Source organism: Epinephelus lanceolatus, chromosome 2, assembly GCF_041903045.1.
Source record: "Epinephelus lanceolatus isolate andai-2023 chromosome 2, ASM4190304v1, whole genome shotgun sequence".
In the NCBI taxonomy this organism is placed as follows: domain Eukaryota; kingdom Metazoa; phylum Chordata; class Actinopteri; order Perciformes; family Serranidae; genus Epinephelus; species Epinephelus lanceolatus.
Window position 1 is genome coordinate 25,775,460 of NC_135735.1, and position 27,941 is coordinate 25,803,400.

At 39.8% G+C, this 27,941-nt stretch overlaps 1 protein-coding gene across 4 annotated transcripts; it reads right to left on the reverse strand.

Annotated features, from left to right (window-relative positions):
* Positions 1-2,254: 2,254 nt before the first annotated feature.
* usp10 (ubiquitin specific peptidase 10) lies at positions 2,255-27,921 on the reverse strand. 4 transcript variants are annotated; one of them, XM_033622769.2, is made up of 15 exons: positions 27,662-27,901; positions 19,550-19,618; positions 19,102-19,147; positions 18,605-18,664; positions 14,713-15,945; positions 12,279-12,370; positions 11,654-11,763; positions 11,509-11,567; positions 9,910-10,013; positions 9,362-9,461; positions 7,837-8,017; positions 5,881-6,046; positions 5,049-5,193; positions 4,021-4,086; positions 2,255-3,336 (listed from the first exon to the last, which is right to left on the reverse strand). In XM_033622769.2, the coding sequence occupies exons 1-15, from the start codon at positions 27,680-27,682 to the stop codon at positions 3,149-3,151; spliced, it is 2,640 nt and encodes an 879-aa protein (XP_033478660.2). In that variant the 5' UTR covers positions 27,683-27,901; the 3' UTR covers positions 2,255-3,148. The 4 variants fall into 4 exon arrangements, with proteins under 4 accessions (XP_033478660.2, XP_033478667.2, XP_033478674.2 ...); XM_033622776.2 differs by having other exon boundaries at positions 14,713-15,942; positions 27,662-27,889; XM_033622783.2 differs by lacking the exon at positions 18,605-18,664 and having other exon boundaries at positions 27,662-27,921.
* Between the last annotated feature and the right edge of the window lie 20 nt (positions 27,922-27,941).

A 27,941-nucleotide genomic window follows, 5' to 3' on the forward strand; every position in this document is an offset into this window, starting at 1 on the left:
CGAGGCAGCCAGCTAGACCACAGGAGGGGGAGATACAACATACTACAAATACTACACATAGTATATGTTGACATGCAGGAACAAGAGAGCAATTAGCAGCGTGCGGTAGACCAAGACTCGGATCGTTTTGTTGTTTTGGTTTATTGTGCACATTGTTCTGTAGGCCAGTCCAGGGTGTAGAGACTGCAGATGTTCTCAGTATTTACTGTATCATAAGAAAGCCAAGTAGTCTTCTGACTACACTTCATTAGCAAACTGCTTTTTGCACAATCCTTTATTGAACAATTAACAAAATAGAATGCTGGAGGCTTAAAATTAAAAGACAGTATAGATTTTGTTTTTTTTTTGTTTGTTTTTTCTTTTTAAGGTCAATATCCCAACAATTCCCAGCAGACAATAGTGTTAGGAGCACATACTGAAAAGAGAGACATTATTGAAGCATTTCACCAGCACATTTCCTGACCAGCCATGAGAGACTGAGATAAAACTGTACAACAGAAAGCTCAAGGTGTCCGTTCAAAGTCCCCACTCCCAAACATTCTTCAAAAAAAGGGGAAAGAAAAGTATGCAAATTAACAATGTCACAATTTGTGCAGATATGACTACAAAGCCAGCAGCACAACTGAGCTATCATTAAAGTTAGAAGATGTGTGTCGACCGTCTAAATGGCATGCCTCCGTCTCCTGCGTGGAATGAGTCGTGGACATGGCAACAAGACCTCGGATGGAGAAGGCAAAAATAATGTTTGGATATATATACTGGAGGAAAGGCAGCAGGGCCTATATTAATGTGTCCTTTGGTTTACCTGGGGAAGGTTTCCGACTTTGGAACCCAAAAGAAAAAGTCAATTTCTCAATTGCACCACATAATGTTAAATTACAGAGGCTAAAAATAATTTAAGGTGAAATTATGTTATTTTGAAAAATGACTTAAATTTCACTTGAAACTGGGACTGAACCTGGTCAGTCTTTGTGAAGTTACAACCAAGCACCGTATGGGACGTGTTAAAATAAACACAGGAAAATGGTTTTACACTGCACCATCTCTGATCTGAGGCAGGAAACTGTGGGACAACCACCTTCTCACCTGTGTACCTTCGTTAATTAACTATGCGTGAGACAAAAAGGAGGACTTTTGTACACAAGCCGTGTGGAAATACTTGGAAACACTTGTAAAGTGTTAATACTGAGATTCTGACACTGGTGGTTGGAATGAAATGGGTCTTGAGCAAAATAAAAAAAAAAAAAAGGAAAAATATGACCAAACAAAAAAAAAAAAAAAAAAAGGAAAAAAAAAAAAAAAGGAAATAAATATCAAGCAAAGAACTATTTCAATTTTATTCATTGTTGTGCTTTAGCCTGTGTAATTTCTTTTCAAACACCAATTCAAATGCAAGCATCTTTTTTTAATCTGAAGGGAGCGAGAGCATGGGGACATCCAATAAATGATTAATGACAAAAAGAAAAAACATCTTTTAGTAACTCAAAACAAAATCACAATCAATGAATGATCCAAAAAAAAAGAAAAAAAAAAAAAATCAATATCTTCAACAAAAAGCAAACACTATCTCCTTTTGCGCACATGTCCGGGGTTGGTTTTTATGCAGAGCTTAGCACAGATGTAGTCCCACTTCCCCTCAGTTTCCCTCGACTAGGAGGAAATGCTGAGCCACAAAAGAGTAAATACATAGGTGTCAGGTACATTCCCCTAACTCCTCACAGACATTAGACTTGCTGTTGGCGACTGATTAGGGTTAGACTTGTATACTGAGTGGAAAAAACATCACACGTTGAACCTAAGGCAGCCCCCGCTTTCTGCTGAGTTGGGGGGTAAGAGGGGTGGTGTGGCTCAAAACTACACTGATAAGCCACCTATACACAGGTGGAACCTTTAGACAAGTAAAGACAAAAAAAAGAATGGATAGAGAAGGAAATGTACAAAGTAAACAAGGGCAGGTTTTGCAGTGGAATCTGTCTTGATTGGTTGCCATCTCTCCAGTGCAATAACTGAGGCTAAAAACTAGCGCGGCCCTTTAGGACCCAAACAAGTTTTCAGTCAGCTAGATTTTATTTTTTTTTATATTTTTTTATATTTTTTTTTTACATTTTAATCTAAATATTTGCAAAATATGCATTTGCCTGTCATATCGTAATCATCAATCAGTTTATACTTTGTGCACAGAAGCTTATTTGTTATTAAATTCTAAAGCGCATTAATATTTTTTTTAGATAGTCTTTCTAAATCTAAACCCAGATACCATAACAAGGATCTCTCAAACAAGGAAGCTGTTCAGTCCTCGATGTACTACCCATGTTTTTTTTTTCTCCTGTTGTTGATGGCTCAAGTTGTACCGAGATTTAAAAGCATCATAAAAGTGAGGAAATGGAGGAGTTGTTTGTGTTGGTGGCAAAGAAGACAATCTGGCCTTGGGAGGAGAGACTCGTGATAATGCTGGTGCTGGGCCTGTTCAATGCACGAGGGCAAATTCAAATAGGCTTTTAAACTGCTGCAAATTCATTAGGCCAACAGTTCCCCCTTTAATAAAAGGCAAACACTGATATTTCTAGGTCATTTCCTTAGAAAAGGTAATTCAAACAAGAGAAGTTACCCCAGCGGTCCACTTGCAGCCTGTGGTAGATAGTTCTTCCTGTGTGTGAGTCCACTGTTTGCTATCTGAGCCGAGCTGCGGGCTCAGTGAGAGGTGAGCCTCAGGTCCTAACCTGTAAACCTCAACCCCACCTCTGTCTGTTCAACAGTCCTTTCCTCGCTGCTTTAAAAGTAAAAACAAAAAAGGACAAAACAAAAAAAGAAAAAACAGCAGTGGTGCACAGAGAAGAGAGAGAGCAGTCACAGGGAAACCTTTGTGAATGCAGCCCGTTTCTCTTCCTCCAAAAAGAAAAAAGAGACAAGGAAAAAGGTGTCGGAAAAGCTGGTTCTCAGGAAAGCGGGGACAGGAGGGAAGAAGAGGAAAATCTTGCAAGAGAACAAGTTGGGCAGTGTTCCTGTTCATTAGTTTTATATGTGTGTTTGTGTCATGTGTGGATGTACTGTCCTGTCAACGAGTGCATTTGGAGCATGTATGTCTGGTGTGCGTTGGTGGGTATATTCGGGTATTCTTGCGTGTGTGTTGGGATGTGTATGCATGTGTCTACAGCAGGTCGACGCGGCGGTAGTACAGCAGGTAGGCGGTGCGCTCTGCAGTCTGCTTCACCACCTGGTACTGGTTGATGACCTTCACTGTCTGGTCGTCAATGCGCAGCCAGCCGTTAAGACCAATGTGGAAGACATCCGTGGTGTAATGACCGCCTGTCGCGCTGTTCCCATGGTGATAGACAACTGGTTGGGTTGAGAGATGGGGAAAAAGACATGAGAGGAATGTGGGATATTATATTTAAAAGGCATTACTCATCTGTTACTTCAAACTTGGACAGTGCAGTATCAGCAGTTTTTATAATGAACACTTAAGCCCAGAGTTTTACCCACAATGCAGTGCAGCATAGCTTAAATAGTAGATATTATGCCTTACAAACTTATATTTAAATGATTTTATACACCAAATTAAAATTGTGTGCTTAATGCTTTTGTTTTCTAACCTTATAAACTCTCTATAAAATCTCACTGCTCTAAAGTGTGGGACTAAAAGGAGGCTCAAGCTCAACTGATGACTTTAATGATTAATTACAAAGAGCTTTTACTCCAGCTGTGGATGAATTGTTTCTTGGAAAACTTAGCAAAACAAATACGTGTTCCAAAAACGTTTTAATCTTTGATTATGATCCCAAAGTATTTCCTGATGAGAAATGAAAGGATGACTGTCAACCAGATGTATTCAGGTTTGACACACAGAGGGACAGCCATTCTTAAAAGCACTCTTGGCAGCGTCGTTGTTTTGGGCCACATTGTGGTGGATTTACAGTTCCCACAGTGACAGTAAGTTACAAAACTGACATAATTACGAACTCCCTAAAAGCAAATCTAACAGTGCGACTGAAGTGCATAAACAACAAAACACAAACACACCTGCAAAGAGCCTGTAAGTTCTTTGGCCTTTCACAACTTTGCTCCGCACTCCAGAGGACAAGAGATCTGAAAGGAAATAATGGTTAGGAAAATCCACTGATTAGTAAAGCAAGATTTAAACCATAGTTTAAAGGTGTACTATACAGGAATTGTGGGTTAACATTACTGTTTGTAAACTGTATCGCCTACAAAAGCGAAAGCCAAATGTAGATTAACATTTCTCCTCACTGTATTTGGAAAATCCTGCACAGTATACCTTTAAACTCTGACTAAAAACAGAAGGTGTTGCACCATGTTCTGCTGCAGGTAAAGTGAAATGTACAACATCATAACAGGGCTCAGATTAAAAAACTTAATTTAAAATGATTTTATATACAGACTTCACTGCAACATTGTTATCCTGATTCATTCTGAGCCTGATCCCTCCAAAGATAACTACAGCTATCCTACTTGAGCTATGCAAGATAATGATTTTGCAACCCGATTCAATCAGTGCATAATGTTGTGTCATTTTCATGAGTCACTCACACAAGCTGAGCAGAGAGATCATTGCCCCAGAGAAGAAACACACCACAATAATTCTGAATATCAAAATGATTAGTCTCCCTCTGGGGAACCAACTTTTTAGAGTACAAATCATACCAACACTTGAGGTTAATCTGGCCAACTCATGGAATTAATCATCTGAAACTAAAACTGAGAAACATGTTGATGTGTGTTTGATAACTTTGGCCCTTACTTATTTTTCTTAACATGTTTGCCTGCAAACATATACACATAATCCTAAAAAAGGACCTTGATGAGTCCACACTATAGTAACGAAGATAGAGTATAGTGATAGAATTTTCTCTGTTGGAAAACTTGCCCATATTTGTATGTTTTTGGTCAGTGCTGGTAAATTGAATAATCAGTTTCTATACACAAGCACTGTGCACTGTTCATGAACTTGGTGCAGACACTACACTTTTGTAAACACTAAAAGGCAATGGGTCAAGTTAAAGGTCTGGCCTGGTCGTAGAAGTCCATACCTTTGCTGATTTCCAGATCAACGGGGTAATCAATGTTCTTTGTCAGCTTCTGGCAGCCTCCAGTCTTCTCAAAAACAAATCTCTTGAGATGGAGCACCAGCACAGGGGGGAGCTCCTCCAGAGTCACCCTCCGACTGATCTCAATCTGAGGACGTGGACAGAAAGACAAGGAGAAGTTCAGTGAGAGAAGGTTCCCTTATTGTAATAAAACAATACAAATATTTGTATATTGTGTTGACTTGGGATAAAACCCAATAAAACTTCTGATAAACAAAACAGCTCAGAGAACGGAACAACTACAGAACAAGCACTTTGTAAATACAACAGCGTGCTGGGCTCTTCCAAGTATTGACTCGTAAATCATTTAGTTTCGGGGCTGTTAAAAGCACAAAAGAGAAGAGCTTGGCTGTAAAAAAAATGTACTGTCTTTGAAATGACAAAAAACAGAATGATCGGTTACAAAAACAACAGAAAAAGAAATCCAAAGATGCCCATTATACATCTGTAGAGCAGATTGTCCCTGCAGCAGCTGTTTTATTTTAATGTTCAATCACTGAACCATTTTAAGACAAGTGTTTTCTTCAGGAGTTTTGAGTTCTTGTGTTCTCAGAGCCAAGGAAATAATTAGAAATATTCAGAGAAAATTCACAGTTTAAATGAAGATTTACGCCATTTACCATGTGAAGCCGACAATACTCTTTATCTAAACGTAAAACCATCAGTCCACATGCCGAGAAAAGAGCAGGAGCATTTTACCACTTAAATTTCTTTGTAAACATGTGACACTAACTAATTAACTATACCACAGCCTGACAGTGTACTGTATTCATACCTCCTGCTTGGTTTTTGTGGTGTAGCCCTGGACTGACTCTCTGGCCACCAAGGTCTCCAGAGCCTCCTGGACTGTGCGTATCTTCTCTGACTGGATGTCCAGCTGCAGGGTAAAGAAAGGCTGCAGAGTGGCCGACTCTTTAGAGTTTTGTTGATACACCACCGATCTGGCAAAGAAACAAAACACCAGGTTAGATATAAGAAGATACAAGAAATTATCTTACTAGGAATAACCATTAGATTATTTATGATGCTGAATTTTACAATCCAGTCATTCAAAAAAGGAAACTTAAATGAAATGGTCAACACTGGTATCATCAAACGACTGGACCTTATTTATTATTACAAGCATATCCTGACTGCAGCATCTCACCTCCAAATCTGAAAGAAAAAAATCTAAATCTTATATTCTGACTGCTTCCCTTAAAAAGACTTCGATATTAAAAAATAATTTTCAAACTGTAAACGTGAATCACAAACTAAATACTTGTGCCTGAAATGCCCCTGGGTTACAGCCAGGCTCAGTAGGCGTACACACCACACTCTGCAAACATACACTCCTGTATTCCATTTCTCTCTGGTTGCAACCATTTCTGAGAAAATAATCCTTGAAGACACTGTGCGACCAGTGTAGACCAGGACTGTGCCAGACCAGAACCTCACAGAACATATCATTTCGGCAGGCTACATCCACACAGGTTCTTTCCAATTTGACTGAAAGTTAAGACCTTTGTTTGTGAATGTGTGCCCCACGTCTTGCTGTCCAGACTTCAGACCACAAGCGGCCCACAGTGGCTGTTATGCTGAAGGACTGTGGTGCTAGCTGGACAAAAGCTGAGGATGGCTGGTGGCAGAGTGATTTGTGACGCCAATGTGAACAGAGGTCAAAAACCTTGAATGAGATGCTGCATAACCAGCGCAGGGTGCACACATGAAGATGACAATTATCTCCTGGAGTTGGTGTACTGACTGGGAACAGAAGCCGTAACCATAAAGAGGATGAAGCTCTGTTATGACATATCTGAGAAACTATGTACAAAGAAATTAAATAACTCCAAAAAAAGGATGAAAACATATGTCAGTGTTATCTTGCGGACGCATACTTTCAGTTGTCAACACAGTGATATGTCAATTATTATTTTAGCAGATACTGTTGACGATTCATTGAAACATATTGATTCTCCATATTTGTTTTTTGGTACAATTGTACCTGCTGCACTTTCGTTATCGAGACAACACTAATAGCAAATCATTCCTGAATCGCAAGAGGTGCATTTTCAGTTTCACAAATCAAATGTTCCTTCTACTATTCCTGTCTCTTGTGACAAAAGCACAACAGACTGTCTGAATAGGAGCAGGAAGTTGCTGTACCACGCCTAGGAAGGGAGACTATCACAGTAACACAGCTCCCATGGTAACGTGGACTTAGTTTTACACAACTGATTTACAAAGAATGCATCTCACGATATAAGACAATACAAACAGATCATGTTCAAACTTGTGCATCCTTCCCTCCCATGTATTTGCATAGCATGTGCTTACATATAAAATCAAATGTTTCACAACGACGAGCCAGTAACTGATTACTGAGCTCACTTTACACTAGAACCACCACGGGTTTAAACTGACCCATTTTTCTCTCGTAAGTGTATGTAGCTCTTTTAATCATGACCCATTTATCATGCCAGCACTCTACTTTGTGCGAAACAGTGTTATTAAAACATATCCTAAGGTAACGTGGTTCTTGAGCAAAGAAGAAAAAAGTACTGTACAGGGAAATCCAACACGAGTGCAGCATCATGGAGTACTTTGTTAATTTATGAGAGTAAAAACTCATCACTTAGAAAACAGCACACAGGTTCACCAGCCATGAGAATTTCTTCATTTCTTCAGGTAATTATTTTCACTTCACACAAAATGTGTTTCTGAAACACATCTCAACGATCTGTCAACGTACCTGATGTGCCCACCAAATATGTCAGTGATGGGTGTGCGGACAAAGTCAGCTTGGCGAGTGATGGAAGTCTTGTTTCTGGGGCCAACTTGCTCCCACTCGTCCTCACTACCTTCTTCCTCCTTATCAGCCACATCTTCCTCCACACCTGGCTGGGACTCTGGCCCATTGGGTGTGGGAGCTTCTGCTCAGAAACACAGAAGAAAAAACACTTTAGAGGTCAAATGATCAAAGCACTTCAAACGGCTTTGAGGTAAGCAAAATGAACTCCTCTCCTGAATCCCATGTCAGTTTACAAGTTGCAGAAAATTCAAAAGCACTTCAGCTGATGTGACAATGAGCGCGTTTACATGCACACTAATAAACCGATCATTATCTGATTTCTGGAGTTACCTGATTATTCAAGTGGTCATGTAAACAGCATAATCCGATAGGCTTTATCAGATAAAAGCCATTATCTGATTATGAGAAATCAGATAGACCCACCTAGCTTTTTCCCCAGTAGTCAGATTATTCGGTGCATGTATACCCTTTAATCTGGTTTCTTTCGGGTTTTAATATCTTATACTCCCAGTACACTACATTTTAGAGGGAAATATTGTACTTTCTACTCCACTACGTTAATCTGACAGCTTTTGTTTCCTTTCAGATAAAGATTTTACATAAAATAATATATCTTTATATTCTCAGTGTTTAAATTGTCACTTTTATTTTATCTTACTTATATGTTATGCACTTTGTGTGACAAGTTTATATACAATACACTTGTATATTGCACTTTACAGTACTTTTACTCCAAATCTACCCAAAGTATGTAAAATTGGCTCCACATTGATAAACTACACATTAGAATGCTCTCACATGTATTTGTTAATGATAAAAACAAACAGTACTGTAAGAATATAAGCTGTCAGCATGATGAGTGCTTTATTTTGCAAATATATGACTTGCGTACTTTTCGAGGTTTTTCAAGGATATGAGTACCTACTGTAACAAGAAGTTTGAGTTTTATGTCATGTTGAGGAGAAATCCAACTGAAGGACTGAATCATGTAAACCAGGTTTTTCTGATTATCAGATTATTGAAGTGCATGTAAACGCGTCAAATCAGATTATTACCATTACCTGATTATTCACAGTTATCTGATTATTGTGCGCATGTAACCGTGCTCAATGACTGGAAGATGGCAGAGGTTTCATTTAAAACTTGTAAACTACTTGTTAAAGCTGTCATTCGGATCTGTGTGGTGGAGTGCATATTAATCACAGTGTGACAGACTGTCAGGTCACATCTACTCTGTTGCAAGCGTTCATGTTAAACCAACAACAAACAGCACAAAAACTTCAAACTCAACAGCAGATGCTCAGTTGACTTTGCTGCAGTTTGAGTAAACAGAAAGTAATTAGAAATTCATCTTAAACACAGAGAAGCACAATGACGTTCAACGAATACAGCCAATTAAATGATATCTGCAATGATATCTTCCTTGTGATATGGTCTGGATATTAAAGTGGTAAAAGATGCTTACTCTCTTCCTGAGGCGAGATTAGTTTTTTCAAAGCCAGCATCTCCTCGTGCAGTCCATTGAGAGTGAAGCCAAGATACTCCTCCGCATCCTCTTGTCGACCCTGCGAGTGAAGCACCAGGACATCAACACGAATTAAAGCACTCTACCAAGAATGCTTACTGTCAAATAAAACACCAGTTTATTATGAATGTGCATACACAGTCATTCAGTGAGGTAAACAGACAGGGAAGCATGTTTTACAATCGAGACAGGATGAGTGTAAGCCTCATTAAAGAGCAAAAGGTAACAATCTCGCAATGTTTGTGTAATTTCATTCATTAAAACTGAATCAGAATCAACTCAGCATGTGAAACTGCCTTTATTCAGGTGAGCAGACAAATATTAAGCTGAAAAATGTGCATTAAAAAAAGGACAAGGACATTCGCTTCAAGAACTGTATGTTCCAGAGGAAGTGTGTTCAAAGAGTGTGATCATTAAAAAAACCTGCAACACCTTGACACATTGCTTTGCAGTGAATGTGTGTTTTATCCAGAGGCAGCATGGTTTACCTTCTCAGAGAGACTTGACTTGATGAGAGTGAGGAGTCTATAAATGTAGGTCGGTTCAAAAGGTACACCGGGCCGAATGTCTTTCATGACCTTATCACCAACAGCTGTGGACATAGATTAAAATCACATGAGTGATGCCAACAGAAAGCAAAACCAAATGTTCTTCGGCTGTCTAACAGAGGGGTGTCAAACACATGTTAGTTCATGTTAAGTGCAATTTCAACAATATGTCAACAGTTTTTCACTGTTATTACATGTGTACTTTTCCATACATTTCCACTCCTGTGTAGTTATACTGCCATCACCACACCAACTACGGAGGAAGCTACTGAGGAAGCAGGTTAACTTATCCCCCACCTTACAAATTAGGATGCATCAATTGTGAAATTCTGGGTCAATACCAACTTTAAAAAGAACAACAACTTGGCAGATAGTTGATGCTGATTTCTTTGTTGTTGCTGTTTATTTTGTTATCATTGATTCATCCCTTTTGTGCCAGGGAAACAAGGAAATCTTCTTTATAAAAAATAAGTGAGCTGTTTTAAAGTCATTGAGCCTTCCATTACCTTTGAATAAGCACAAATTTCATCACACACATTTGTCAAACAACCTTAAAAATAACATTCTTTCACATAAAAACGTTTCTGACTTGATACATCATAATTACTTTCTCTAGTATCTTTTTTTATATTGCTGGGAAAACAACATCAAAGTTCTCTCAAACAACTGTATTTATTCAAGTTTTACAAAATTACAACTGAACACATCATGAGAACGCTAAAATTTACCATGCCATTACTCATTTTAAACAAATAGCACATGAACGCATCATAAAGCAACTTGATGCAATCTCTGTGAGCAGTTCGTTCTGGCCACTGGCTGCTAACCGCTAACCCTAACAAGCTCTCCTCCTGCTGATGGTAACACAGGTTTGTAATTCACAATGTAGCATTCGGGTAAAATAAACAGGTGTATCCCCTGATGTGTCAATGGTGAGTTTACTGCATCCTTTTGTCTCAAAGGTGCCCTAGGTAAGACTTGTGTCTGTCCGAAACACATTTTCTATTGTCTCAGGGACGCCGTTTGTCTTAAACTCTGCTTTTTAGCCCACCCAAATTCAATATGATGCAACAGAAAAACACTGGCCACTGCCATTGGTGAATATCTTATTTGCAATAGGCTGATGACAGTCAATAAGGAGAATATCAGCCAATACCAATGTACAGCCAATGAATTGGTGCATCCCTACAAAACATTTACAAATCAAAATGTGTCATCAAATATGTCTGATACAGATTATTTTTCACTAAAGCTGCTGTATGAAAATGTTTTGCACAATGTTCAGTATGTTCAACCATGACCACATCAGGTATTCTTATTTTTTTAAGAACCTCTATTGTGCTCAGGGTGGAAAGCAGCATTTTAAATTAAGCAGGCTACTCAGTGTTTAACTTGCCCCTGAAACTTGGCACTTTTTAGCCTTCTCAAGTGCATCAATATAAAATGCGCAAAGTAATCCAGTGAGCCAGATTGGACCCTTTAGTGGGCCAGTTCTGGCTCCCGGGCCATATGTTTGACAGCCATTGTCTGATATCTTACCTTGCTGTTTGGCTTTAGATGGCACAGGCATGTTGTTGAACTCGTTCACCAGCCTTACGCTGTCAGAGACAAAGAAACAACTGTGATGTCTCTGAGCAAAACATGTTTTAACAATTTGATATCAGGTTGCAGAAATGCTACTTACAAGTTGTCCATCATGGGTGTGGAGGTGCACGGTCTCTGCGTTTCATTATGCAGAGGAATGGACTTCATCAGGTGATACATGGGAGGGCACGCAATCAGGGCCTGTAGGGTCTGAGTTTACAGAGTCAGGGAGGAAAGCAGTGTGGAGGAAAAGTTACATGACAAGCTGCTCTAATACTTTAGTTTGATACCAATGGATGAATATGGTCTAAGTTAATGGTGTTATTTTTGTGAAGTCTTGAATTTGAGATTTTGTTATTTTTTCCAATCAAACCAAATCATATTTTCACCAGCCTCCCTAAAACACCACCATGATTATTAATGGACTACATGTTTTGAACTTTCCTGAAAAGAAAAATTGCATTTTCCTGGCTTCAGAGGAAATTTCCAGGCAGAGCTGAAACTCACTCAGCAAGTGTGTGCCAAAGACAAACAAACACGTTTCACAATGGCACGGTATTTCTAAAACACATACCAGTCTGCCTGAGACTTGATAACATTTATCCTTTGTGCTATGTGGCTTGGCACCAACATGAGAGCGAGTTACATTACCAACAACCAAACATAAACGTGTAAACGCAGTGCTGAGGGGTTAGGTGTAGCAAAAAGGCAGAGTGAAAGGATACAGCGTTGATATAGCACCAGTTTCCCTTGTTGATCAGTCCTCTCGGCTGCAAAGACACTGGTTTATGTATCAACTTCACATTCTCAATAAGTTCTGGGGATTCAAACAGACACAATGTTCTTAAACAGGGTAGCTTTGTACAACTCCCAACACACAATGACAACCCACGTCAGTAATGTCAGTCATTAACACAATGATACAGTGGTGAATTTTACATATATAGTCCTAAATCACAAGAAATACATTCTTATTTTCACAAATGTTCCTTCTGCTATTCCTGCCTCTTGTGACAACAGCACCAGAAACTGTGTGAATAGGAGCAGGAACTTGCTGTACCACGCCTAGGAAGGGAGACTGTCATTCAGTAACACAGCTCCCATGGTAACGTGGACTTTGTTTTACGCAACTGATTTATGGAAGAGAAAATCATTGATTTTTGTCTCTGTAGCTGTGACTGCAAGACCAACGACATACACACATTAGACAACACAAATAATAGATCATCAGTACATTCAAGCATATGCATCTTTCCTCTGTACATATAGCATGTACTTATGTAAATAATTCAACTATTGCTTCACAAAAACACTTTGGATTATCACAACAAGTCAGTAACAGGTGGGCTGATTACTAAACTCAATTTATAATGGCACCACCATGGTTTTGAAACGACCCATTTCACTTCTGCAAATGTATGACTGAACACATTCAAATAAAAATGGTTAAATGCACAGTATTCAAAACAGCCTGTAATCCCATCTGCCTGTAATCGCATTGCGGATTACAGTCTATAGTCTCACTATGTTGCAGCACTCCCCAACAGAGCAAACAATTAAGAGTCTACAGGGTCAATACGGGTCACTGGCACTTTTCAAAATGTCATTCCAGTGGATCTAGAGCTTTAAAATATCTAGAATTGACTGATGGCTGTCAAGCTAGGAAAATCACGTTCTGCAGATAAAGATACAGCCACAAGGTTTTCTGTGTCATATGCATGCATAAGATTTACATCTCTAAAAGAAACACACCGTTACAGTAAAAAGAATACTTTGCATACCAAATTACACCCTATAAGGGCTGGGCATCTAAGAGGAGAAGACAGTGTGCTGAAAATGTGCTTTTTTGATTAACCAGATTAAGTTCAAAGTGGAGCTTCAAAGTCAAAGTGTGCGGGGTAGACAAACAAAAAGAAGGTCCCCCGTCAGCAACTCAAACTTGTATATACATGCAGCATATTCAGATGTAACTAAAACAAATACTGCACACTGCTTTTAAAAGACAGAAACCAAAATTTAAAAGAAACAGTTGAGTGACTTCACATGGCACAGCCAAACACTCTGTTTGCAAGTTCTTAAATAAATGAACCCAGAAGAGATCTCAAATCAAACTAAACCCTGCTTGTTTGTGTGTTCGCTGCAACTGATCCTCCTCCACATGAAGCCAAACCATAATGGCTTGGCTTCGGTTTATTTTGTAGCCTTACTTGATCAATGAGATGTTTCAAGAAATCCCTCTATCCTCTTTTGGCTAAAATTCTATTGTTTTTCTTGAATGAATGTTGAAGCTGTGATTCTGCAGACTCTACAGCATCAGTGCCAGTTTTGTGTTGTGTTGTGTTGTGTTAGGCTGTTATGTCCTCAAGATACACAAAAGAGTTTGACATCTCCCTTTCTCTTGGAGTTAAGCATCTCAAACTCTATCTAAAATGCAGCTAAAAGGAAAAGTTTGGCTATTCATTAATGGTATGTATGATATCTAAACTGCACCCTGACGTAATGGTCCAACAACCTCACCACAATGTGAAATATGAACCATACATTCGCACACAACATGCTGTATGTCCCTCTTTAAATATCACAATTAAGGGGACACATATACATACTGTCCAAACAAAGATAGTTCTAGAAGATCCAAGATAAAGAAACCATCCACCTTACTGCATTCACAAGGCTTGCTTATACTAGTGCTGGCTGATGAGATGAAGTGGGTTACACAAATGTGACTAATGACTTAACATCTGACAGATATTCTAAATGTAGCACCACCATCTAGTGTTCATTTCTTGAATTTCTTGCACATGACAGCAACATGTTTATAACATTTCCCTGTGGCAAGGAATAATTGGGCAATTTGGGCAGCTCATATATGAATATATAGCATAATCAACAGCAGAATATTAAGTTTGGTTACTTATCACTTCTACTCTTTTCAAACAACATGTTTAAAACTTTATACTCACACAGGAACACAAAGAGTAGGAACAGTACAATTGTCTCAACATTGCCACCAAGTGGAGGGGGAGAAAATTTCGCATTAATGCTCATCTCTTGCTGCAAAGCACTAAAAGCTTAAAAAAAAAAAAAGAAAAAACCCAACATGATACAAGTAAGATGGGCTGGTTTAAAAGATACACAATGAGCATCATAATATAATACCTGCAAGTTTAGGGGCCATAGGATCCTCTGAAACGTGGACAGGGCCTTCTTTGACCTCCCCAACTTTCTCGGGCTGCTCTGGCGTAGCGAGGGAGGGAGGCACAACTTCCACAACATTCTTTACCTCCACAAAGGCCTGAGGGCCCCCAGGCAGAGGCTTGGAGTTGTGGAAGAGGCTAGCCCAAGATTTGGGGAGGTTGGCAGTAGGTGCAGCTGGAATCACAGGCGAATGGGCCTGCTCTGTCACTACCGACTGGGCAGCGGAGTCTGGGCAGACCTGCTGAGCCTGTTCCCCACTCTCACAGTCTTCTTTGTGTTCATCTGCACTGATGGTAGTATCAGGCTCTGCTAACCCATTGGCCACCCCGCTGTCTGCTAGCTCCGTTCCCTCCAGTTCAGTAGTCGTAATGGAAGTGGTGACAGAGGGGGTGGCCACAGCAGCTGAAGGAGGAAGAGGGGATTTGGAGCGCGGGCTGTGTGGAGTATCTGAAAGTTCGGGGCTCTGTGGAGCCAAATGATCTGGCTGCTGATCTGCAGTCCTCGGTCCCTCTGTCATCCCTCTGCTTTGAGAGGAGGATGAAGAGGAGGAAGTTGCATTGTTGCCATCTGATAAAGAGGCAGCTCCACTTGTTAAGTCCAAAGAAGAGTCATCAGGGCTATCACAAGTCCTCTGATTGGCAGTGGATGTGGGGGCAAACTTGGCTGCTGCCACAGCAGCTGTAGATGTTGCCGTGGAGACAGGTCCAGGGGTGGAAAGTTCAGCCCCTGATAATGCCTTACCGTCCACATCTTCAGCAATGTGGTGTGGGCCGCCCATTGCATGTCCGTTCACCAGTGCTGTCACAGGCGTCCCATCTGCTGCACTGCTGCTGTTACTGCCCGTTGACGGGTCCAGGTAGTTGTAATACCCCGGCGGTCGCTTTTTCTTTTTCTTCCTCTCTCGTTGTCCCAGGCTGCCAGGGAGTCCGTCCATGTCCTGGCAGGTCTGGTGATTGTCCATGGCTGAGGCCTCAGAGTCAGGGCCATCCAGCGAGTTGAAGTCAGCTCCATCAGGGACATCAGCTGCTGGAGGAGCCGTCTGTTGAGCCTTCTGGGCCGGCTGGCAGCCCAGGATGAACTCTGGAGCCTGGGGGTTCAGGGTGCTCGACACCTTGAACAAAGGATCGTTCACCCCAACAGGCTTGGAGTCCATCACCTCGTCAACACCAAACTCAATGCGTTGATAGTCTTCTGCTGCAGATAACATTTCAATCAATTAGAAACACAAAGTTTTGGCTTCAAATTCAGTCTATAATTAAAACACACACTTTTGTATTTTACTCTCTGCTGAGGAGTTTGCTTCTAAGTCCTTATTTCCGAACAACTAAGCCATCATCCAACAGAGGTCGTGGGAGCTCTGTGACAGTATCAGACATACCACTAAAAAGAAACAAATCCTGATGGACCTATTTTTGGCTCCAACAACTACTGTTGTGTCTATGCTCCACTAAACCACAATCCTTCTGGGCTTATAGGAATCCCAGGAATGTTGCTAAAATATCCACATTTAACTTTCATAATTAGACAGAGTGGGACAATATTGTTTTGGGCCTTGTGGGCTAACGACAGTAACAACGCACAGGGGGTTTACTGTAATGCTTTGCCATAAAAATTATCTTTAAAATCATTTAACAAAAAGGCAGGCTTGTTTAATTTTAATTGAACAGTAAGTATAGATTAACATGATGCAATACAGTGTACAAACAAAACAGAACAAGACAAATGATGGCACACTAGAAGGCCTACCTTGTACATTCCTGTAGGACATTACTCGCCTTCAAATATCAATCATGTTTTTTTTATACAATATTCTTTTATAGATGGCCAAATCTACTTCTAGAGGATTCAAAAACTTGAGAACTAGAGACTTTGAGGGGAGTAGTTACTGTCAATCATTTTTTTATTTGGCAACCAGAGGCTTACAATCCCCTGCCAATCAAAAACTTATTTCACCAATAGTTTTTAATTCAGCCAATCACTTCACAGTATTATAAGGGCAATATCTTGGTTTGCAGATATTAACGTTGTTTGGCTACTTCATATTTAATCAATTCAACCAGTTGTAATGATACAGCAGGCTAACAATAAATATTTTAAGATTGTTATAGTAAATTGTTAGCCTTGAGAACAACTCCCTGTTTAAAGTGGAGGTAGACAACTTTTCCACTAGCTAGTGCACTAGCTCACTAGCTACAACAAGCATAGCTTGCTAGCCTAGCTATAATAGCTAACACTGTCTGCTTATTAACTCCTTGATGATCAATCATGGTACAATATAACTTTCACTACTGCTCATTTTAGAGGGATCACCACAAAAAAAAATCATTTTTATGGTTAAGATTATCAAACGAAGACTTCAAAATGTTGATTAAAAACATTGCCCTCTGTTAATACTTTGACTAGGGTTAATGCTAGAATTGATGGTCAGGAGTGACAGTCCACCTGTCTAGAGGGCATGGGCACAAAAAAGAGGACAAGTCGCCTGGCTCTGAGCCCCTAAGCAGCCTCCAGCAAACCCCACTGACTCCAGCTGTGCTCTGCTCTCCGCTAGAAGAACCAGCAGGAGGTCAGCAGGGTCTGTCAGCGTTCCTCCGGTGTCAACACAACCCTCAGTGTGGAGCTGTGGACTTGCTGTGTTCCTTTTAAAATGAGCAGTGTTTCAGCTACTACCATATAATCCATCATCATCATCATCAGGTAGTTGATGAACAGATGCTAGTTTAAAAGTTGACTATTACCACTACTGTGAAGTGACTGGCTGAATTAAAAATGATTGACAAGTGGTTCAGCCAGTGTATTGGGGAATTATGTTTTTGAGTGACAGGGGACTGTTAGCCTCTGACTGGCCAAATTAAAAATTATTGACAGTTACCCCACCCTTTAAAAGCCTCTGGTCTGCTGAGATAAAAACTTAAAATATTTCTAGATTATTATTATCATTATCATTATTATCATTATTGTTATTATTATTATTATCATATTACTTTTATTGATTTGAGATCTCAAATTACACTCATTTTTTTCTGTAAATCAACTATAACTGTAATTATCTAAAATATCGCTTATAATAGACTGCACATTAATGATGCACATTAACATGAAACATTTTTTAAAAACTGAGTACTTTTTATACTACCATTTTAAAATGTCTCTTACTCCTTCAAATGTAGAACAATGAGCACAAACAATTGTAAGTCATCATTACAAAACTTCATTGTTTAGTTAAAGTGTGTTGCATGGCAGCTTAAATAGTCAATTATTATGCAGAGGCGCAAAGTGAAAAAAGGTGAACAAACAGGAAACATTAGTAAGTGCAAATCAGAAAAATCATCCAAGTGGCTTTGACATGACACAGCTGACTGGTCATCCAAACTGTAAACCCTGATGTTCGGCAGGGGTTAAAGTGTATGAAAACAGCAGTTACTTCCTCTACTGGGATTAGAAGACCTTCTGTTAGTGTTACTGAAATCACACTTCATGACTGTAAAAGGCATTCAGTAGTAAAACCTTAACAATGCAAGACTATATATGTACACACATGTTAGCAATCACATAAAACCACCACTATGCCCTTAGTACATAAGCTGTGATTGTTAAATCATACGAAAGTTCAGTCTGATTTTTAACTCAACTTGGAGCCCTGCAGTGGTGAAAATGCATTATATGCAAGAGAAGGTAAGATACTTCATAGTATCTTGAGCATGCAAAGCTCTACAGATTTTACCAACAGGCAAGAGAAAGAACACAGGCGCAAGGTTTAGAAAGCCACCAGTTTTTGAAACCTGGATTTTGAGTTTTACAGCAAACGTACAACAGCTAGTCAAGCCACAGGGTGTCAGACTCCTCAACTCACCGCAAACCTGCAGTCCCATAGACTCCATAATATAAGGTACAGCAGGAGTGCAGTAACTTCCTAAATAATCAATACAAATCAAGGTAAGGCAAATGTCATGTGCAAACGGGTACCATTTCAAAGACAGGTGGCTGCTATTACATTTTTTTTGGTGGCTCGAATTCTAAAAATGAAAATGGCTGACGTATTCTTAAAATAATAAAATGGTCAAGAGCTACTGGGGTATTTATTCTAAACAATGTATACTTTATGTATAAATATAAGCAAAAATAACCACATGGAAAGTATCTCTCTCTTAAGCAGGTCAGGTCAGTTGAGACTCGACTTCTATCTTACATTTATAAGACCTGCTTTGAAAAACTACAGTGATGCTGACTAAGAGAATGACAATAGTCAGCTCCTGAGAGAGGGTAGGGTATTTATGATGCTAATAAAATTTCATAAGAAGAAAAAACGTAACATTATCAAGCAATCAAGTGTATGTAAAATGCACATACCAGAAGACTGAGTGACGCACGGGACTTTGTCGTTGAACGGAGGAAGCTGTGGAGGCAAAATGCAAAATTAGAAGTTAGAAAACAAACGCACACACATCTAAATTTCCAACAGTATTGAGGAATTAAGTTCTGAAGCATTGTCTACCAATGGTTAAATATTTAAGACGATCATCTAGATCATTTGGGATGTAAAGAACGAAAACTGACAAATTTATAAGATGCTTCAACAGCCATTTTAGGCACGGTGTTCATTTTGAAAGGGGCTACATCGAGCATTAAAGAGAATCATTGTCAACTAAAACGGGTACCTTTGCAATAACATGTTTTTGCCTCAGTTCCAAAGTAATAATTTGAATTACAGTCCCCATGAAACCTGTTGCTTCCTGTTAAAGAAACCCATGTTACAATGATTTATTAAAGCAAAAACAAATACAATCCAGCTCCTTACCTCGACATAACATCGTGGAGTCACAAAAAACTGATTGATCTCATCAGGGCTGAATTCCCCGAAGATGTACTGTGGGAAAGAATCAATACAACCATTAGTTTAAAAGAAAGGCAATATTGTTAAAATCCCCTTTTCTCTGAATGTATTTTCCTGCTGTTGTGGAAATTCAAAATTAGGGAACTGATCTTGAAAAAACATTAAAGGAGTCACAAAGCTTGAGATCCTGCATCACTATAAAGAAAAGATCAAATCCAGGGGAAAGTACACAGTGGGCCACACACAGGACAGGGCCTTCCACCTCACAACTGGAACCGTTTCAAAGGGCGCTGTCACTGGATATCTAGGTACAAGGCCTCTTACTAGAGTCCATCATCACCCAGCCAAGAGTGCACTGCTAGCTTGTGCAAAGGTAAAGCACAACATGAAGTGATGAGTCATGCAGTGTTATACATAAACCATGCACACAAACAGCTCAGATCTGATTCCCCGACTGTTTGCTTTTAGAGAACTAGATTTCTGAGTTGTTAACACAAGGCAACCTTATCCTCAAAACAAGCCAAAGTAGGGGTACGTATGCTTGTAACTTTGTGTACATCTGTGACAGAGTAAAACTAACGGTGCAGTCTCAGCCTCTTAGACAACAGAGAGACATCTGACTTGCCTGTTTGTGATTTTGAAAACAACATGATCCAGAGAGAGAAAGTCTGTTAACAAGTTCTCCTTATGTCAGCTGAAAATCTGGAGTGGAGCAGTAAATTGTCAATAATTAAATGATGAATCAATCACTTGTAAGACAAGCGCGTTGGTGGCTGATAGGTTGCACAATGAACAGTGCTGCATTTCTCAGAGACACCTCGAGATATTTGTTCAAATACACCACAAACAAAACATTTACAAAACTATTATTTACTGAAGGGGTACTATATCATAATTCCTATTTTGTAAACCACTTGTATTTATGTATTTATGTGGAGATAACCTGCTTTCTGACTACATTTAACTTCATTCCAGTTATACTGCATTTACAAGAACTGTAGTTATTTTGGGTTTCTTTTTCTTAGCCACCGAACTACTGCAGTGTTTGCCTACATAATGCATATGCCACAGATCTACCGCAGCCACGAAAACTCTAGTATAAATGGATTTTTTTAGTGTAGGCAGAACGTCACATTACTCATTAGGGCTGTACCTGAGTTAGAATTATATCAGTCGAATCAGATTTGGCTGTTCAATACCAATATTCAACTACTTGTTACTTTTTTCCCATACAGAGTTTGAACGAGGTTTAGCAGGATATTCAATGTCACAGTGGGATTCATGTAATAAAGTAAACAAGCCAAGCTAACGCGTGCTAACTCAGGTAGTAACGGATCAAAATGTGCAACACTTTATGCCGAAATTAGATATCAAAATAAAGCCAGAGACTTCATTTCATTGAGTTGCTGTGAGCTGTAAATTTGCCACTTCTAAGCAGAGGGCAGAAGATAATGTTATCTCGGAGCCTGACGAGGCAAAGCCTCTCTTCATCCAGGCAGCTGCCTCCGTCTCACGCAGGCTCACCCTGCACTGAATTGCAGCATCAACATGAAAAGCACTCACTCTGCAGCTAAATCTGGGGACAGAAACATCCGAGACTGACCAAAAAACACGACTACTCAACTTGACGGAATCTCAATCGACTGAGGGGTCTCTGACTGATGGTTCGAATCTTAGGCTTTCAGGAGGCACCCCTATTACAAATGTCATATTTAGAGAGGTTTGATGAGGCCTTGAAATTTCAGGAGCGTTTTTTAAAAAGAAACTTTGCTGACTTTCAACCAGCTCTGTGTTACTGCGGTGTGTGCTGATGAGCAGTGCAGGCAGAGGCCAAACACCATTCATTTACACATACTGCGATAACAAAGAGCTGACTGAAACTGGCAAAGATTCCCTTTAAGTATATGTACAAAAGTATGCGGATCATGAGAAACGTGTTAGTTGATTATTATTCGGGACAAGGTAAGGCAGGTGACCTACATGCATGGTAAATCACTTACCTCTGGCTACAAACAACATTTAAATGGCCTGAGGGCTTTAGGCTCTCCTAACAGCTCCCCTCCCTCAAACACAGGCTATACATTCTGATTTTATCAAAGTGCTTGTACCCAACAGAACTCACTTTGCACTTGGAAGTGTCTGTGTGGACAACGTTAATTAATGGGGTACCAATAAGCCCATCGACAGGCATTGGCACTGTAATTAATGGTGGGACATGGAAGACTCTCAAAGGTGAGCTCCTGACAGAAATGAAAAGAGCAAGATGCAATATCCCTTCTCTTCCATAGTTTCATATTCATGTAGAATATTGTCTGTTACTGTTATTACTCCATACAACAGATATTAAATAATATTTCATATAAATAATTAACTGCAGTTGTGCTACACCCCCTGACAGATGACCTTTACACCTTCAGGGAAACCCAAGTGTCCACACGTGCATGCAAAACACAAAGCACCAGAGAAAAGGTGAAATGAACTCACTAGCCACGCCGTTAATCCTCTCAGTGCAATAAACAGTGGGACGTGAAAGGGGAGGCCCAGAGAAAAGAAAGTGCAGCTAAAGCATATGTAACTCTTTGCAAACGAGGCCCCACGCGAGGGCCCACATTGCTGAAATGGCACTACAAGCGACAAACAGCCAGGCGTAATCCAACGGCCTCAGGATGGCTAATACAATCACAACAGAAAGAATGTCCCTTTGCCTCTTTCCGCAGGCGTGCCACACGTACCACACTAAGCTTCCCTTGCTGTTGGTTTGGACTGAGGATTACAACAAATTAGCCATCTGTATGATTTCAACACAGTTTAGTGACGACACTACACGCACAACAGGGATATAGGAAGGGTCTAACATAACAAAGGGCAGGGCTGGAATAATATTAGAATATGAAATGTATATTCTTAATAAGCCCTACTACCATTAACTAACTTTTAGTGATACTGTGTCTCGCAAGTTTCAAGTACGACGATGCAGAACAGGTGACCAGAGGTTGATTCTGGTGAATAAATGAACATCATTATTGATTATTTTTCAGTTATAATTGATAATCTATGGATGTGAGCCACCGAAAATAATCAGTGAACTAGAAAGTTTCTACCAGCTTTGTACACAATACGCATGAACTCCCTGAAACTGACTCTAGGGGCACAAAAAGGTCCCATCCGTGATCTCCAACATGTAAAAAGTCAATGCTGTGTTCGCATGTAATCAAGCACACCGTAGACGGCAAACCCGCTATTATTTTAGTGGACGAGAGCAGGATGGTAAAATTAGAGGAGACCGGCAGAGAATACTGCCAACTGCCATTAAAAGTTAAAATATTTTAGCTTTTTGCTATCCTCCACGACTAAATTCACAACAGGCTGTTACATTGGTCCTCCACAGAAGGAGAAAACACGGGCCATATGCACTCCACATTACTAGAATAATTACATAAAATAATAAATACAAAATCATTTTATTTAAAAAAACAAAACAAAACTCCATTCTTTGTAATCAAAGCAACATCCCCATTACAACATATCATCATACATGTTTCGTTTTAATGTCTTTCCATTCCGTCAGGTTTGTTTTTCCCGTGCCGTCCAGAAGGTGCTGTCCGTGTGCCATCTATCGTCTGCCAGATTCTATCAATCTTCTACATGACACCTGACACACAAAGCAATTAACTTTCTGCATACCAATCACAAAATAAACACCTGGGTGGTATTTTTAAAATGTTCAACAGATAAAAAGATATAAGCACTTTTGATTTCCACATCTGTTGTACGAACCACTTCTCTTCTGGCAAAATACCCCCAAAAAATATGAACACCACTTAAACAATCTGTGTAGTCCAACCATAACAGGAGATAAAGCCAGCACTACTGTGCTTGTTCTCTTAAACTGGTATGCAGAGTTATTAATGGACAACTTGGCTGAGCGTGAAAATGCTGCAGTGCCACTACAAATAAGGTCAGACTAGTTTTGAATGAATCTCCAGAGCATGCCTGTGCCTGCATATTGGTGTGATGTAGTAATAGGGTGACATATGAAGATTACACAGCATGAAATAGAGAGGAGTATGACAGTGGAAGAAAGGAATCCTTGTTATTTATTCGGCTGGAAAACAGGTGCAAAAGCAACCGCTCAGCAATTCAACAATGAAGTAGCACCTTCATTTATTGATATGCCATAAAACAAAAGAGATAAAATAATGATAATGGAAAGTCCCGAGGACATCACGTACTGTTACATACATGTTAAACTTCTGCTGTTCCCTGTACTCAAACTCAGCCATTCCCCATTAACAACTATACACACTTCCACATTATTAGGAACACAATGCTAAAACTTACACAGCCTAATCAGGAGTCCTTGTTTTGAAGAGGTGCTAATTCACACTTATAGTCAATTTAGAGCCTGTTATTTGTGTTCCTGTTGAATTTTAATGTTCTACACTGTGAGGCATTTTTTATATTTAGTCTTGTTAGCATAAATAGCGTGGCTCATAAAGGATTCTCAGTTACCATTGTGTGGCATAATCAACTTTGTGAAGAGCTGCAAAGATTAGGTGATCAACAGAGCATTAATTATCAACTGTTTTGGTATCAACTAACTGTTTTGTTTGTTTTTAAAAAGGCAAAAATGCATTGTTTCAAGCTTCTCTTTTTCCACTCTACTGATAAACTGAGTATCTTTGGCTTTGGACATTAATTCAGACAAAACAAAACATCTCAAGACCTTGGGCTCTGGGAATTATCACTATTTTCTGACATTTTATAGACTGAATAATTAACTGAGGAAATACCTGGTAGACTTGTCGATAATGAAAATAATCATTAGTTGCAGCCCTAATTTTGTGTACAGCAACATTTAAGCAACAGCATGCTAGCATTTAGCATCTTAGCATGCTTACAGATAGAAAAATTAAATGTTAACAGTTAGCATGTTAGTGTGACATGCTAAGAGTAACATGTTGATCTCAAAGCACAGCTGAGGCTGCTGGGAATTCACTTATGGATTTTAAAGACGTTTAGTTGATAATGGGTGTTGAAAATTGGGAAATATGATTTGTAGCAGATGAAAAATCAGGCAAAATGTTTACTACAGCAAACCTGAACGTCTGCCCCAAATTTAATGACAATCCAAGCAATAGTTGAGATATTTTAGTTTAAACCTAAGTGTAGTTTCACTTATGGAGCATTGTTTAGTGCATTTTCATTCTGTGTGCATTTGGCATGACTAAGCTGAATACTTTGGGCAACTTTAATGATAGTCTGATTTGTTTGCATACAGTGTATAGTTTCCCAAGGGAGGTGGAGAGGATTACTGTGCCACTCACAGATTTATGCTTTGGCGGGACACTGGGCTGAACTAAACAGAGACGTTAAAAAAAGGAGGAGGATGTCGCAATAATAGTTTAAAGTTGCAAAAGCTCTTATACCGTTGCCTTGGGTAACTTATTCCTTATTACAATGAACACAGCCGATGTGGTTTATTCTGAAACTTCTCTATGGCCGCATTTTAGATCCATGTCAGGCAGACATCTTTGTGCATGCACTGGGAATAAGCTCCCTGTTCACACCTCAGACATGTCACCTGAATGCAATGTATAGCCCCTTTGTGTTTTATAATAGTTTTTGGAAGGCAGCACATTTTTGGGCAATAAGCTATAACATGTTGTAGCTACACAGGCAACAAACAACACAGTGTCTTGATGAATGAACTAAACCAATAAGTTAAATGTTAATGAGGGCATTTCAGTAGTTTTTTCTTAAGTTGGTCAAGGCAACTTTAAAAAAGCCCGACATTCACACAAATTTCTGACAAACCTTTTCATGATCAACTGTCAAAACTAAACACAGTGAACAAATAACTGTTGTCATGCTTATATTAAACGTGATGTTTACAATTCAGCTTTTAAGGATTGTTTTATTTGTTGTTATCGTCTTAAAATCCTGCAAAGGCCTCCTTAAGTGTAAGGAAATATACTGATTTCTGTCTAAGCGTATCACTGAAACTTTATGGGACATTATTGCGACAAATCTACAAAAAAAAAAAAAAAAAAACAAAACATCACTGACATAATTTATCCAGTATAATTTGTCACTGTGACTCAGCTTTAAAAATTAGTAAAAAATATTATAAATATGGATGTTAGCACTACTTTTAGGTGGCATATTTGCAAGATAATGCACTAATAAGATGAATACTACTGTCTTCTGTTGCACTTAGTTGTCAGATTAAATCTGTTTTTTTCTGCAGATACAAAGCAGTACTGATAAGGTATTCCAGAACTACCTGTTTTGTTCATACTCTGAAGAGCAATGCTTTTTTTGCTGCTGGTGTGTCTTGATCTGCCTCCCATCGTTCGGCTGCACCGCCTGTTCATCCACTTTTCTTCAGTTTGGATTTGTCCTGACATCTGCTGTCATGCTACTCTCTTGTGGAATGACTGAGTTTTATTTTTTCACTCCATTCACATACATATTTGTCATTTCCCACAGAGTAAATTAATGTGACAGCAACACCGCTGTTGATTATTTTACCCAGAGGGCGAGCCTTTAAAAGGAGTTTTTGTAACACTAGAAAAATGGTTGCTAAATGGGGCAACCAGACCAAATGAAATAGTTGACAAGGGTCCAAAACCAGTTGCCCCGAGGAAACTGGCCAACTGTCAATATAAAGCCCTGTCTGTCAAACAAACTTTTATATACTGCGCTACTCGTTCTGTGACATTTATACAGTATGTGACAATAAATTCCCCATCAGGGAAGGATAATTCAATATCAGTGGGTACATGTATGTGCAGGCCAAAGACATGAAAGAGCTGACAGCTGTGTTTGAAAGTAGCAAGGCGGGTTTTCTCCTCAAGCTTTCACTTTGCTGAACAGTGAGCCAATAGAAACACTCAATTTTGAGCACAGGAAGAAGTGTGAAAGCATGCCGAAATAAGTCTTCAACGAGGTTTCCCTTCCTTTGGTCGTTAGTCGTGTTCCGGTTCTTGAACTGTCAGCAGGAGTTTGAACCCACTGAAGCACATCTCCATGGTTTAAAGTTTCAATTTTATTGTGTGGATTTTCGTCATAAGTTGAACTTTACTTCAGTCAATAACTAGAAACTTCGGACCTGGCATGTCTCTGCATGCACAGCTAGACTGCAAAATGGGCCTTCCCACATGATAGCTAACTTCCTCAGAAATGACACCTAACTTGCCAACTTATCTACAATCAAAGTCACACGGGAACCGGCGGTGAAGCGGCACTCTCGCTGTGTGCAAGCTCAATCCTGCTTTTTAATTGTTTCCATATCACATAAATCTTCGCTAGCAACGAAGGCCCACACTGTCGCATTTGAATTTAGCTAACCAGCTAGCGGACTGCCTGCAAAGTGTAACCACACCATCTGTGCAGAGCTGTTAGCCTGCTACACGCTAAGTCAACAGCAGGGCAGTGTTATACCCTGACTCACTACTACTAGGAAAAGACAAATTATCTCACACAAAACCTTCAACAAAATCCGTTATCATGCGTCCTGACTGCCCGGTGCAAAACTAATCTGCAGTTATTCCCAGTTATGAAAATATGCGCTCGGGGAAGGCCTGTCGCAGCACTGAGCAGGTGGGCCATGCATACACGCAGCAGTTTTCTGTGTCGCTTTTACCCTGGGAAATAACACATGACACTAAATGGGCTCTCACACCACAGCGTCACTAACATTAGCATAAGCACACTTTTGTGTTCTCTGGCTAAACGTGACTGCCATATCTTAAAAAACTGCAGCAGATAGTAGCGCTGTCTCATTTGAATGGAGGGACCTAGGGCCTGTTAGCTACCATGCTGGTGTGGTGTTTCAATGAGGCTTAGGGGGGGCATTAGCAAGCACTTTTCAGTTGTAACATTTTCAATGACACGACTAGCCAGATGTTTGAAATAACAACACGCACATGACCAAATGGCCACCACGGTATGGCACTATTTTAGGTCAGAAGGTTGTACAAACGAGGGGCGGTCGCGGGTCTATAAATAACGTTACACGCCGTGCAGCAGGAGTTGTTTTGCAGGCTAACGTTAGCCTGCTAGCTTAGCTACCTGGTTGCTGTAAGAAGCCATGCTCCCGGTGAGATTTTCTCTCTTCCACTGACAAGATGAAAACTCTCCCGGGAAGGTGTTGTAGGTGTGTAATGACCGTCACAAAAGGTGTCCTACTTCGACGTCATTGTCATTTTCCCAACGTTGTCCTGGCAGTCGTGAGTTTCGATCCATGTAATGCATCAGCACTTCATGCTGCTCGCCTTGCCGTCACCGCCATTTCTATCTAGCCTCTTCCTCGCTTGCTAGCCAACCCAGCGCGCGGTCGGTTGTAGTGGCA

Bases quoted from the DNA above. Each gene is read 5' to 3' on its own strand.
- usp10 (XM_033622769.2), bottom strand. From the start codon at position 27,682: ATGGCTTCTTACAGCAACCAG. The intron at 11,568-11,653 runs GTAAGTAGCATT...TGTCTCTGACAG, and splicing joins ACACCCATGATGGACAACTT to CGTAAGGCTGGTGAACGAGT. The intron at 4,087-5,048 runs GTATGGACTTCT...ATTTCCTTTCAG, and splicing joins TGATCTGGAAATCAGCAAAG to ATCTCTTGTCCTCTGGAGTG.